This window comes from Chiroxiphia lanceolata, chromosome 5, assembly GCF_009829145.1.
Source record: "Chiroxiphia lanceolata isolate bChiLan1 chromosome 5, bChiLan1.pri, whole genome shotgun sequence".
Classification (NCBI taxonomy): domain Eukaryota; kingdom Metazoa; phylum Chordata; class Aves; order Passeriformes; family Pipridae; genus Chiroxiphia; species Chiroxiphia lanceolata.
Window position 1 is genome coordinate 74,847,539 of NC_045641.1, and position 12,268 is coordinate 74,859,806.

Sequence of the window (12,268 nt, forward strand, 5' to 3'; positions counted from 1 at the left end):
GCCCCGCCCTCTCAGCCCCGCCCATTCCAGCCCTGCCGCCTCGTGCGGCCCGCGCGGGGCGGCGCTGCCGTTGCCATGGCGACGGCCCGTGTTGTGTCCCGGCCGCAGACGGCCCGTCCCGGCCGCTGCTGCTCATCCAGCTCCCGATCCAGCTGCCGAGCCGGCCCTCGCCGCCATGAGCGGGCTGGGGCAGCTGCGGGAGCAGCGGGAGGCGGCCGCCGTGCAGCGCCGGCGGGAGCAGGAGCTCCTGCGGCGGAGCCGCATCTTCAACGCGCGGCTCCGCACCATTGGGGTGAGGGCCGGCAGGGAGGCGGGCAGGGAGGGAGGCAGGGGTGGTGCTGGGGTCCCCCGCCCCTCACAGGGGGTCTTCGCAGAAGGGCTGGAAGTGGAGGCGATCCCCCGGGCAGGGCAGGGAGGGAAGGGGCGGCGGTGCCGGTCTGGGCGGGCGGGGAGTCCTGTCCGTCCGTCCCCCCCCAGCGCCTCCCCTTCTCCCCCTCGCGTGTGTGAGAGAGGGAACCACGGAGAAAGAGCCCACGTGCATCTTTTAGAGGCGCTTTTGAAGTTGCTGGGGAAAGCGAGTTGATGCTTTAAGGCGCCGCCAAGAGTTGTTTTTGGTGGCTGTCCCGGAGTCACGGAAGGGTTGGGGTTGGAGGGGTTCGTGTCAAGCGAGCGCTGCTGGCACAGCGGGCAGCCAGCAGCGTGACAGGTCGGTACACTGACCCACCTGTACTGCTGCCAGAAACTGCTAATGAACCTGTATTGGATTTCTCTTAACAGAATTCCCTGTAGTTATACTGAAAGCTTGGCTTCCCCGGGGGACCTCGGAAGGAGTTGATATTTAATTTAGTGACACCGTTGTTCTTGGACAATAGATTCCTTACGGTTTCCCCCTGGCTTACCTGGCAACCTCACCCCTTGGCCTGATTGCTGTAGTCAGCTTTCCTTTACAGCACTAACCATGTGTATTTTCAGCCATGATTTGTCTCTGTCTTCATCTGAATAGATTTTAGTCAAAGACTATCAAAATAGTTGACCAGATTCTTGAAGAGTTGTCATTGGTTTTTGACAAATTTTTTAAAATGCATTAAGTGACTTGACAGTAAAATAAAAAAAAAATCAAATCCACGTTTCTGTCTAATAATATGCTACTGTCTGCCAGCACATGTGGGGACTGGTTCTTTTGCCTCCAGTGGAGGCAGCTGCTCCCATTGGATGCTGTGCCCTGTGTTATGCTTTGCTCAGGTCCCACTCCCCATGGATGTGGATGTTCTGTGCTGTAACTTTGGCTCATCACAGATCATACACCTGTAGGGCATTTTGGCAACCCTGTGAATCCCACTCTCTGATAAGACTGTGAGATACATTGAAAAGATAACAAGGAATGTTAATTCTAGTGAACCATCTGTATTTTTTTTCAGTTATGAACTATTACGACTTCCTATCATCTCGGCTGTCAAAATACTTACCTGCTTCATAAATGAAAGCAGAACAATATAAGTAAAATTACCAGCTGTAATGGGGAAAACATATTCTGTGTAATGCAGCTGAAAATGTTTCTAGCTCTATGGGTCATGTAAATGTGGTCTTTTTATCTGATCTGGTGCTACAGCATCTCTGCCATTATTAAAACAAGAATATTGCTGTTCCTGGGTTTTGTTTTAAGTTACCTACCTTAGTCATGTGTAATAGACACTGCTGGTAGTGGGTTTATATCTGTCTTGTGCAATTGTGAGTCAAAGTAGCTTGACAATCCCTGGTTTTAATTATTCAAACATAGTATCTCTTAAAGAGCTGCTCTTTTTTTTTTTTTTTCCATTTTAATAGATTGATAAAGATGCATTGGATGTGCAGGTCAAGGAAAGGAAAATTCAAGAAGCAATTGAAAAAGCACGACATGAAAAATTTGGTATATTCATAAGTGCCATGATATTTCTGTGAACAGTTAAATGTCACTATCTGCTTCCTGCTTTCTTTTTTCCCTTCATGTGTTCTCTAAATTCAGTCATCCAATTTATGTCCTATTTATGTTCATACATCTGCATTGGTACAGTATGTATTTTCTTTAGTGTTTTAAGATTTATACTGATGTCATTAAACTGGGATACATTGCCTAATAGGCTGGAATTTTCAGTGTTTTCTCTTAATACCTGTTGACAAATAGCATCATTTAGAGACCTGAATATACAGGAGCATTTAAAAAAAACCCCAACTTAATTACTTACCACTGTTCTTTTCAGAATAGCAGTGGCTCATGTGTTTTGATTGCTTTCTTGTAGAGTGAGCCCATGTCCTGCCTGGCCATTCTCCCATAGAATGTATGGATTCTATGGAATCCTCTCTAGATCATTGTTGCTGGAAGCATGAGTCTGGTACAGTAGGGCTGTGAGAGGAGCCTCTGCTGAGTCAGAACATGCAGCCACACAGATATTTCAGGCTGTGCCCTGCCCTTAGACCCTCTGTGGCTCTGTGCTTGCCATGCATCCCTGTGCCATCAGGGGAGAAGGTCCCACAGCCTGAGCACTCCCTGGGCTTCAAGAGGAGATAGGATGGAGCTGCCAATGGCTCTACAGCTGCTTGGGATTTTCCTGGCTGGAAAATACACCTGTCAGGCTCTTAGGGAACTGCCAGCAGCAATGTGGAGTCTGGCAACAGAGGAAATGATCTTTCCTTGTGAGTTATATTTAAATAGCTAAAATGGCTAGGTTGGGGGGGGGGTGTGTTTGTTGTTTGTTTTTCTTAAAAATGCTGTAATTGATTTAGTGTTAATTAAATGGGCAGGAGCTATTAAGCTGTTAATGCCAGCCAATTATTTTAGTGCTATGCTTAAAAAAATTATTGGAACTATGGAAGAGCTATCTATATTCCTTCAATTGGGACACTGATTTTTGTTTACTTCTTAATAAGCAACTCAGTGTATTTCAGTTGGATCTGTAAACTAAGTGGGAAGAATCAGTTTACAGTAAATTTCATGTGTTTTCACGGGTGTTCACCAAAGGAAACCTCATAGTTCTAGGAGTATTTATTATTGTATTTGTTTAATATGCATATATTTCACTGTAACATGAGTAAAATAATTTATACATAAAAAGATGAAAATATTTAATAAGTAAATATTACTAACATTACAGTGTTTGCTGGGTTGGCACTCACAGTTCAAATACTCTTTCCTAAGACCTGTAAGATTTGTGTCTTCATTGTCTTTGTTTTTGTCTAGCTAATGACATGAAGAGGAATGACAGGCTCATGTGTCTGCTGGAAGAACAACAGAAAAGGGAAATCAAAGACATGAATAAGGCTCTCAAGGAATTTCAGAAGAATCAGACCCCAGAAACAAGACGTGAGTTTGACCTGAATGATCCCCAGGCCCTCAAGAAGGACAGACCCGCCCGGGTTTCGGACACCGACCCTCGCTGTACCATCTCTGGCATGCAGAAGTTTGCAGGGGAAGACCTAAACTATGAGCAGAGGATGAAGTTCCAAAAGGAGCAGCTAAGAGAGTGGTCTCTTCAGCAGCAGAAAGACTGGAAGACTGCGTTAGCTGACCAAAAACTGGCAGGTAACAAAAAAAGAGCATGGAGTTTTAATCTCATTTTTTTGAAATTGTGAGATCTCTGATGAAAATCCAGTTTAGCCTGTTGTGTATTAACTTTTGGAAGTACTGCAGCAGTTTCTACTTTGCAGTAGAAACTAACGAATTAGTAGAAACTAAGGTATTCACTCTCCCTCTTAGGAAATCTGTATTTAATAACGTGTGATGATTGTAATGTCACCTAGGTTCCATTTCTGGTTTACCCCTCAAATACGGTCTGGGGGCATGCTGAAAACCCAGCTGTGTTTTGTATGCTTACTTCATCAGGCCAGATTGCCCAGTCTGTACTGCTCTGGAGCAGAGAAAATAATGCTGATGTTTGTTTCCTAGCTTGTCATGAAACTGTTTTCTACAGTACTTAAGGTACTTTTTCATTTTAACACTTACTGTTAAGACAAAATAGGTTATGTGATAAACTGATTTGTGAGTCACCTGAAATCCCAGGATGGAAAGCTTGGATGGAAGGATTTGGAAATAGTTCTGTAACTCAGCCTGCTGTATCTGTAGCTGTACCCTGTCCCTTCCCCTGGTTAACTCACATGGCACATCACATCCATGAATACTGACTCCATTTCATTTTAATCTCCTTTAGATGATCTTTATGACAAATATAGGGTTGAAGTCGACCGAAAGATTCTGGAGCTCCAACGACAAGAAGAAGAAAGCAGGCGAGCTGTCTGTACAGCCACCAAGGATTTCAACAGAATCCAGGTGCATTCCCATTGCCTGGGGTGGTTGGTTTGCTGCTTAGAAAATGTGGACACAGAGAAGGAAAATAAGATGTGCAAAAGTACAGTGAGTGATGTTTTCACAGAGGTTTCTTAGCAGCTGGCTTCCAAGGTTGTTTCAGCAATTATGAGATAGATTTTATTCCTTTTGCCAAGTGAACAAAGAAACCAAGGATCTAGTTACCCTCTGCTGACATTGTCCCTCCTGGTTCTCACCTTGCTGATTAGTGGATAGCAACAGCTCCCTGTCTCTGATCATAGTATTTGCATGTGATGCTTTTGAGAACTGTTTGCAGGTTGGAAAGAAATCTGTTATGATGTGTTAACTTTGTTTCATCCCTTAGTTCATGTTTTCTCTTGGACAAAACATCGCTCCTCTCCTTCCACTTAATTTAGGCTGATGAACTAGCTTTTAAAAAGGAGCTGGACAAGTCTCAAACACTGAGAGACAACATGGATGAAATTACCTTCCTGCTTCGAGGAGACTTCCTTTCTGAGAACCCTGCCCAAGCCCTCAGTCCCTTGGGTGACCGTGTGCTCGTGGACCGCTGGAAGGGCATGAGCCCGGAGCAGCTGATGGCAATTCGGCACTACCAGAAGGAACAAGCTCAGGAGAACCTGGTATTTAAGCTCACGTGCATGTTCTGTTTCCCTGGTTGTAATACTGCTATAGACAAGGTTTGTAGGAGAAAAATGCCATTGTTTGCCCTGCACGTCCCATTGCCAGGCTGTGTTTTCCGTTGATCTGCATTTTAGCCAAACTGCAATCAATCTGAGTGAACACAGTGTCTCTGAATGGCTGGGAGATGTCTCTGGAATAGAATTACAATAGAAACACTAAATATTGGTAATAATTTCTGCTCTAAAGGTTTAATGGAAGCAGGAAGTCAAAATGAAGAGATCTGCCCTTCCTATGAATTCAGGAGTGTCCAGGCCTAGGCATTGGGCAGTAGGAAGCTACTTGGCTCCCTCAGTACAGAGGCTGCATTCCTGACAGTTGAAGGAATAGTGTTTGATTTTATCTTTTACTCCCTACAACACCTTAGGCTTTACTATGTGTGTGCTGTTATTAAAGCTGAAGATAGGATTGTTCTTTTCCTGGCTCTCCTATGACCCTAAAGTGAACTCACTCAGGTTGTTAAGCTGGCAGAAAAGGAGTACAACCAAGAAAAGGGAGTTTTTTGCAGGCCTGGTTTCTTGCTTCAGTCCCATGTGATGTCAGCCAAGAAGTGAGGCAGCATTAACAACAGCTGGGTCTCCTCCCGTGGTGGTGGCGGCTCAGCTCGTGCACCCAGTCACCCGTATTATGATGTCTGAGCACTTCTCACCTCAGGAAGTTATAACTCTTAACAAGAATTAAAAGGAGAGACTTTACACGTGCAGCTTCATCTCTGACCAAGGAGAGAATGAAGCCTTTTCCCCCTCCTGCAGAGGCTGAAGGAGCAGGAGCGGCAGCGGGAGGCGGAGTGGGACCGGCAGCGCCTGCAGGCGGCCAGAGCACAGATGCTGCTGGAGAGGGAGCAGCGACGGCAGCGGCGGGAGCGGCGCCGGGACCTGGACTTCATGAATGCGGAGCTCTCCCAGGAGCAGAGGGCAAAGTAAGTACCCAAATGAAACCCTCTATCAACATTAACACAACAGCTTGGCCTTCTTGCTTGGATTGTTTGTAGCTTTTTTAGTGCACTTGTCACAAGCTCACGCTTCTAAAAAAATCAGTTCATCTGAAGTGTGTTTTTCATTATATTTGATCAAACTTCAGAGAGTAGGTTTGGAGTGTTACTAACATGAATGAGTTAGGAGCTGGAATTCTAAAAATATTCCATTGACAACAGACTGTTTATATAGCAAAATAGGGAGTGAGTACAGTTAGCTATGCAGAAAACTATTTTATCAGATGTAAACCAATACATGCTTCTTTAATTTATCATAATTTTCTGAAACAAAAAATAATGTGTATCAGTAGAACTGCCAGTTTCTGATAGCTCAGGATTAAGCTATCACAACACAAAGGGAGCATTTCCATTTTGTGTGACAGAACTTGATGGTTCTTTAACTAGCCACTGGATGTGTCTCCCTGAGCAGCTCTTGTCTCTGCTCTAATGGCAAAGGAGGAGGGTAATAAGTGCAGGAGAAGAAAATCAAACCCAGGTGATTTGGTCTTCTTCCAGTCCTTTTTTTTCCTTTTTCTTTTTTTTTTTGCTTATACATACATACATTTTGCAAATTAATTTCTAATACATGATGCTTTCTTACTATGAAAGCAAAAATTTGGAGTTATGTTCATTTTTTTTTTTTTTACTGTGAGATTTTTGGAGGGTTATCTCAGGATGAAAAAACCCAAGTTTGCTGTTTTGAGATGTGGCATACATTTTGGAGACGTTCTAGTTATATTCTATTTCATTTCTAATGAGCATTTATGGGTGCTAATGCATTACATCTTCTTTAGGTTTCTCAGGCTACTTCTGCAGAGTAATGAGAACACATTTACTAACTGCTTCTTTAAAAATATTGTTTATTTTAGGAACATCTACCTTAAAGAAGAAGCGTATTCCAACATCCCAACAGCCCAGTATTACGCACAGTTTAACACAACCACCCGGTGACATTCTGGATAAATCAACCTGAATTACACAGAAGTATGTAGACATTAAAATTTCTAAGTGAGCCATCCCATGTTTTACTGTTTTATCTATTCCCCACCCTATTCAAACACTGCACTCAAACTAAAAGGACAGTGTGCTAGGCCACACAGGAAAACATAAATAGTCTTTAAACATTACTGTTGCTCTGTAAGTACTGATAGATTCAGTAGTAGATTGTTTGACTCTTGTGTCTCAGGCTTAGCTGTAATATTTAAATTATTCATGCCTTTCTGGAAAGAAATGACAATTTAAAATACAATGCTGCCTTATTCTGCTTGGCCAGAGGGGAATGCTGCCTGCCACAGATCACAAGGGGTGCACACTTAGCAGGTTCCAGGGAGTGAAGAAAGATGGCCTGGGCAGGAAACTCTGGGTTGGTCAGGTTTTGGTTTTTTGGTTTGGATTTTCTTAAAGCAAAAAAACCAGCCAGACACAAAGGTGGGCAAAGAGGAAGAAGTGGCCAAGTTGGTCAGAGGAGTTGCTTTTATTTCGTGAATAGTGGGAATAAGAATGTAAGATTTTGATAGGCATCAAGGTGATTATAGCCCTGAGACACAGCACTGAAAGGGAATGTGTGTTAGAGTTAGTGGGGAAGGTATGGGGGAAAGTGTTCCTGCAGACACCCTCACAGTGTTCCTGCAGACACCCTCACCCAGTCAATGACATTGGAAAAATGGGCACATGGGACAGGGGAAGAAACTATGGAGAAGCAATGTAAGAAACTAACTGCATAGGGGAAATGGATGGTGGGGATAACAAGGAGGTGAAATCCAGAGGGAAAGAGGACATGGACTGGAAAAATGGTTAGGAGACTAACCCTGAGGGTTAGATCTGAAACAGAAGAAAGAATGAGAGTGACACGAGAGATTCAGCCAATAATCCAAGAGCTCTGAGATCGTGAACCCTTAATGAAATCGAGAGCCCATTCTATTCCAGAGAATAGATCTCAAACTAATTGTGTGTAGCCTGCGTGCACTTGGGACGTAAACTTGGGGTAAAAACATCCTGGTGATGTTGGCTTGGAGCCCACTGATGGTTCCTTGGCTCAGCAAGAGTGGTGACTTGGGATGAACTCCCTGGTGAAGACGCCTACACCAAGCTAAGGAGGAGAGGTTTAATAAAAACCAAGGCTGAGGTAAACTCAAGTGAGTTATTCTCATCTCTGACAATAAGGAGGAATGCATGGTTTGACATATTATCAGGAGAATTTCAAGATGTTTGAAGGAAGCATTTCTTGAAAGGGGACTGTTTGAACAGGTCTGTTTGCTCAGCTGAAATAGTGGCCCTGGGGATCAGGCTGATGGGATGTTATTACCTGGCTCAAAATGGCCATTAAACAGGAGGCTGGAAAAGAAAACCAAGTAAGGAGAACATAAAAGTGGTTAAAGAAGTGTCTTGGGACAGGATGATCCTGAGCAAAAAGATATGTCCCAATTTTTGCACATTGATACAGTTGAACCAATTGCAGATAGACAGAAGCTCAAGTAGGGAAGCAGAATGGCCAACCTCAGAGGGCAGGTATGTGTTAGAACAGACAGGCCATCACAGGGGGTGGGAGGATAAACCAATGTGCTTTCTACAGCAGTTCTCATGTCACTGAAGTTGGGTTTGATCTGTGTGGAATATCTCAGACTCTGACCTTTTTTAACTGAACTTTTAATTTCCTGACAGAAAAAAATGAATAAAGCAAGTGCTGAAAAGTTTGTGGAGTTGTCTCTGTTTGTGCAGCTCATGTGAGGAGATGCTTGCAGACTTTACATTAGCTCTACAGTTTAACTAAATTATGCTGGACCTAGTCAGGTGTTGTTTGAGCTTCCTTCAGGAAGGACTATGTGATCAAAGCCTTTCTGTATTACCTAAATGCTTGCTTAAAAACACTTTATATGAAGTTGTAGAAGGATAAGTTTCTGAGTTGTACTATGAATAAGCCTTTAGATAGAAATTCAAACAAAACTGACAATTCAATTATTGGGTAGGATCAGGCATCACTGAATTTTCTAGAAAACTTTCAGCTTCATCAATCACATTTGCAAGAACAATCCTGCTCCATTCTACCTGTTGTTTCAAAATACAGAACCTGAAGCTTATTTTGGATCAGTAGTTTGGGAAAAGGTATGTATTAAAAGTTTAAAAAAGAAGTTACAGTGCTTGACCTGAGTCCAGTATTGTACTTTTTCTTGGAACTTTTTACTCTTATATTTTGTCCCATTCTACCTCTGGAGAAAAGGTGTGACCCAAGGAAATTCTTAATGTGCAGGATTTTCATGGCAATCAGTGTTCTTGGTATGTTTGTAGTCATTTGCTTCTTGTTAATCTTTTTGTGAAAATGTTTTAAAAAGGTGAATAGGTGCTCCTCTTATTTTTAAAATTTTTTTTAGACTTCTGTCACATCACCATTTAATTTTTCCTTTTTCTAGGCTTAATTTGTCCAGTTATTTGTCATTAAAAGCTGTCACAGGTTTCTCAGTCCTTGTTACCAATTTCTGTACTTCTAAAAATTTCACCATGTAATCTTTTTGAGATGAGGGGTCAGAAGATTGTGTCATAATGATATTTTCTGGTTTATTCCATATTTTCCAAAGTGTACATGTATATTTCTGTATAACCCTAACAGTGGTTTTCGTGGTCATTGTTTAGCACTGAGGGGCATTTTCTTAGAACTTTATGTTGTAACTCAGACAATCTTTTCTTCAGCTTTGTCAACTAGTTCAGGGCCCCCAAATATATATCAAATTAGGGTTTGGGGTTTTTTGGTGGGTTGGTTGGGTTTTTGTGTGTTTTGTTTTGTGGGGTTTTTTTGTTTGTGGTTTTACCAGTAAATTAAAAGTTTAAAGAATAAAAATTTAATTAATAATAACTCTGTGGTTTTATTTACTATTTTACAAGAAGAGAAGGCTGAGTTTCTAAGTTGTGATAATATAATGTCATCTCTGACTTCTAAAACTCAGTCTGGCAGTTAGTGAGCTTTGGATCAGGAATAGGCAAGGCTTAGCTCTTCTGTCAAAAACCAGAAATTACTGCAATTAAACCTTGCAGGAGCTAATGAAAGACAGCTTTTAAGTGAAAGTTAATACTTCTACTAAATTTGTTTGCACAGGGCAAGAAAAGTGTTTAAAGTATCTCAACCAAACATGCTGAGAAACAAAGCAATTTTTCAGTTACAAAAACAACAGAACGTGGTAAATCCCAAAGGAGTAAACAGACCTGATAAAATAATTTCTTGGTGTTATTCTGGCTCAAGTTTGACCCTTCACTATATTTTTTTATCTGTTACCTGGTTGAAGTAAGCCTGTGTGTTGAAATAATCAGAATTAAGCCTATTTTATTACTGAATTTTATGTTTGGTTGGGTAGGTGACATGTTATTTGTGTCATCACAGGTCATTAAATTCTATACAAACCATATAGATTCCAAAATTGGAAAAAAAAATAATGAATGGGGAAAAATCAGTTTCTGAATGAATAAACTACATTTTACTAATATTTCCTGCGTTTTCTGCTGCAAGGGCAAAGCTAAGTTTTATTTGCAACCACTAGTGAAATGTTCTTAGTATTTTCTTTTTATGTAATGTTACTGTAGTGATGCTAAGAAAGAGATGAAAGCACTTACTGAAGGAAGCCAGGGCAGTCCTGGTTTTCCTGCTGGAATTGTATTGCTCTTTATTTGCTTCACATACACCTCCACATTTATTTCCTGAGGATCCTGTGTTTGTTCCCAGCCCTGTAATGCAAAACAACTGTACTTCCCATTCTCAAAGCACAGAAATATTCCATGTGAACTATGGGCAAATGTCCTGTGAAGTCTGTTCCAGTGAATTCTGTGTGTGATTTCTGTCATTCCTTCTTGCAATTCTTATTGGAGCGCATTTCAGATGCCAGCACCTGGGACCAGGGAAAATTGGATCTCTAGCAGGCATCCTACTCAATTAAAGGCTGAGGGTGCAGTTAGAGTATGAGGAGTACTTCAGGTGATCACTTAATCAGGGTAGATGCTGCTTTTTGGAAGCAGAGTTTTGTCTAAATAGGAATTTTTTTAAAGGTCGGCTCTTTTTAGCTAACTTCATTGAATAGATTATTAAACAGATATACATATCTGGCCCATTTTTGCATGAATCTTTGAATAGTTTTTTAGGACTTGGGCATACTTGGTGCTGGTTTAAATCCTTTCCCCAATCTGCTGTCCTTTTCTAGATTGCTTAGAGCTGTGAAATGAGGGCACTGCACTCACACCGGTCCTCGCTGGTGGTGCTCTAGCCCAGAAGGGCAGTGCTGCTGAGCACAATGACAGTGAACTCTCACCCTGAGAAATCCGATTCCTGTGGCTTCTTAGCAGCAATCTGTCACAGGAGGAACCACAAAAATCCTGCCCACAGAAAATAAACAGCAGCCTCTAGATGTCAGAGTAGAAATTGCACAATTGCAGCTCCGGCAGCAAAACCCACTCACGCCAAGCTCCAAAAACCAAGAGTTCCTTCTTTCTACCCTCACAAAACAGGGATAAGGGCGAGTTGCTCTTTCTTTTTTAATAATAATACATGGTCTAATCTAGTGATGCCACTTTGCAGTGATACAAGAGAGTGGAAATATTGCGGATCCAGATCCATCGCTGTCGTGCCACTCGAACAAAACAGTGCTCCAGTGTGTGCTCTGGCTTTCTCAACAGAATATATTGCACTGGTGGCTCAAGTGCATTGAAAAAGAGAGTACTGCAAATGTTTGTGACACAGCATATAAAAATGAAAATCATTTAGCTCTGAACTTTATTAAATTTTCTATGGCCTTTCTCCATCAATACAGTTTAAGAGCTTATTCGTGCTGCTTCCTTGTTTGCAAATGCTAGGGAGGAAGTGAGGATTGAAAAACGGTGCATATACAGGAAAAGCTGGCAAAAAGAAACAGCCAGCTACATAATGATGTGACCATTTTTAAAGACAAGATATTTAATTGCTAACATTAAAAGATTAGTTGCTGTTTGAATGCTGTCACCGGCAGTTAAGTGATGAGATTTAAACACAGATGTCATGAAAATTGGTTAAAAGATTTGAAATCAATGACACTTCTCTGGAATGAGGATGAGTGAGGAAAGCAGTTTAATACTGTGATATATGGGAAAACTCAGTCCAAAGGAACTGTGCAGACACATAATAACTGGAGTTTGCTGAGCAGCAAATGAGTAAAATAATCAGTCTCCAGCAAACCTTTTAGCTGGAAAATGCCATTTGTCTTATCCCACACACAAGGATCCACTGCCATTCCCTGGGTTCAGGCTCCTGCTGGGAAACAGACAGTCTGGAGCAATGACAATTTTGA

At 41.9% G+C, this 12,268-nt stretch overlaps 1 protein-coding gene across 1 annotated transcript; it reads left to right on the forward strand.

Moving 5' to 3' along the window:
* Positions 1-127: 127 nt before the first annotated feature.
* On the forward strand, positions 128-8,659 carry RIBC2 (RIB43A domain with coiled-coils 2). The gene is made up of 7 exons (XM_032689393.1): positions 128-292; positions 1,825-1,906; positions 3,215-3,556; positions 4,182-4,300; positions 4,714-4,938; positions 5,749-5,915; positions 6,839-8,659. Exons 1-7 carry the CDS (start codon positions 176-178, stop codon positions 6,918-6,920), a joined length of 1,134 nt encoding a protein of 377 aa, XP_032545284.1. The 5' UTR covers positions 128-175; the 3' UTR covers positions 6,921-8,659.
* The last annotated feature ends 3,609 nt before the right edge of the window (positions 8,660-12,268 follow it).

Bases quoted from the DNA above. Each gene is read 5' to 3' on its own strand.
- RIBC2 (XM_032689393.1), top strand. From the start codon at position 176: ATGAGCGGGCTGGGGCAGCTGCGGGAGCAGCGGGAGGCGGCCGCCGTG. The intron at 293-1,824 runs GTGAGGGCCGGC...CCATTTTAATAG, and splicing joins CGCGGCTCCGCACCATTGGG to ATTGATAAAGATGCATTGGA. The intron at 1,907-3,214 runs GTATATTCATAA...GTTTTTGTCTAG, and splicing joins AGCACGACATGAAAAATTTG to CTAATGACATGAAGAGGAAT.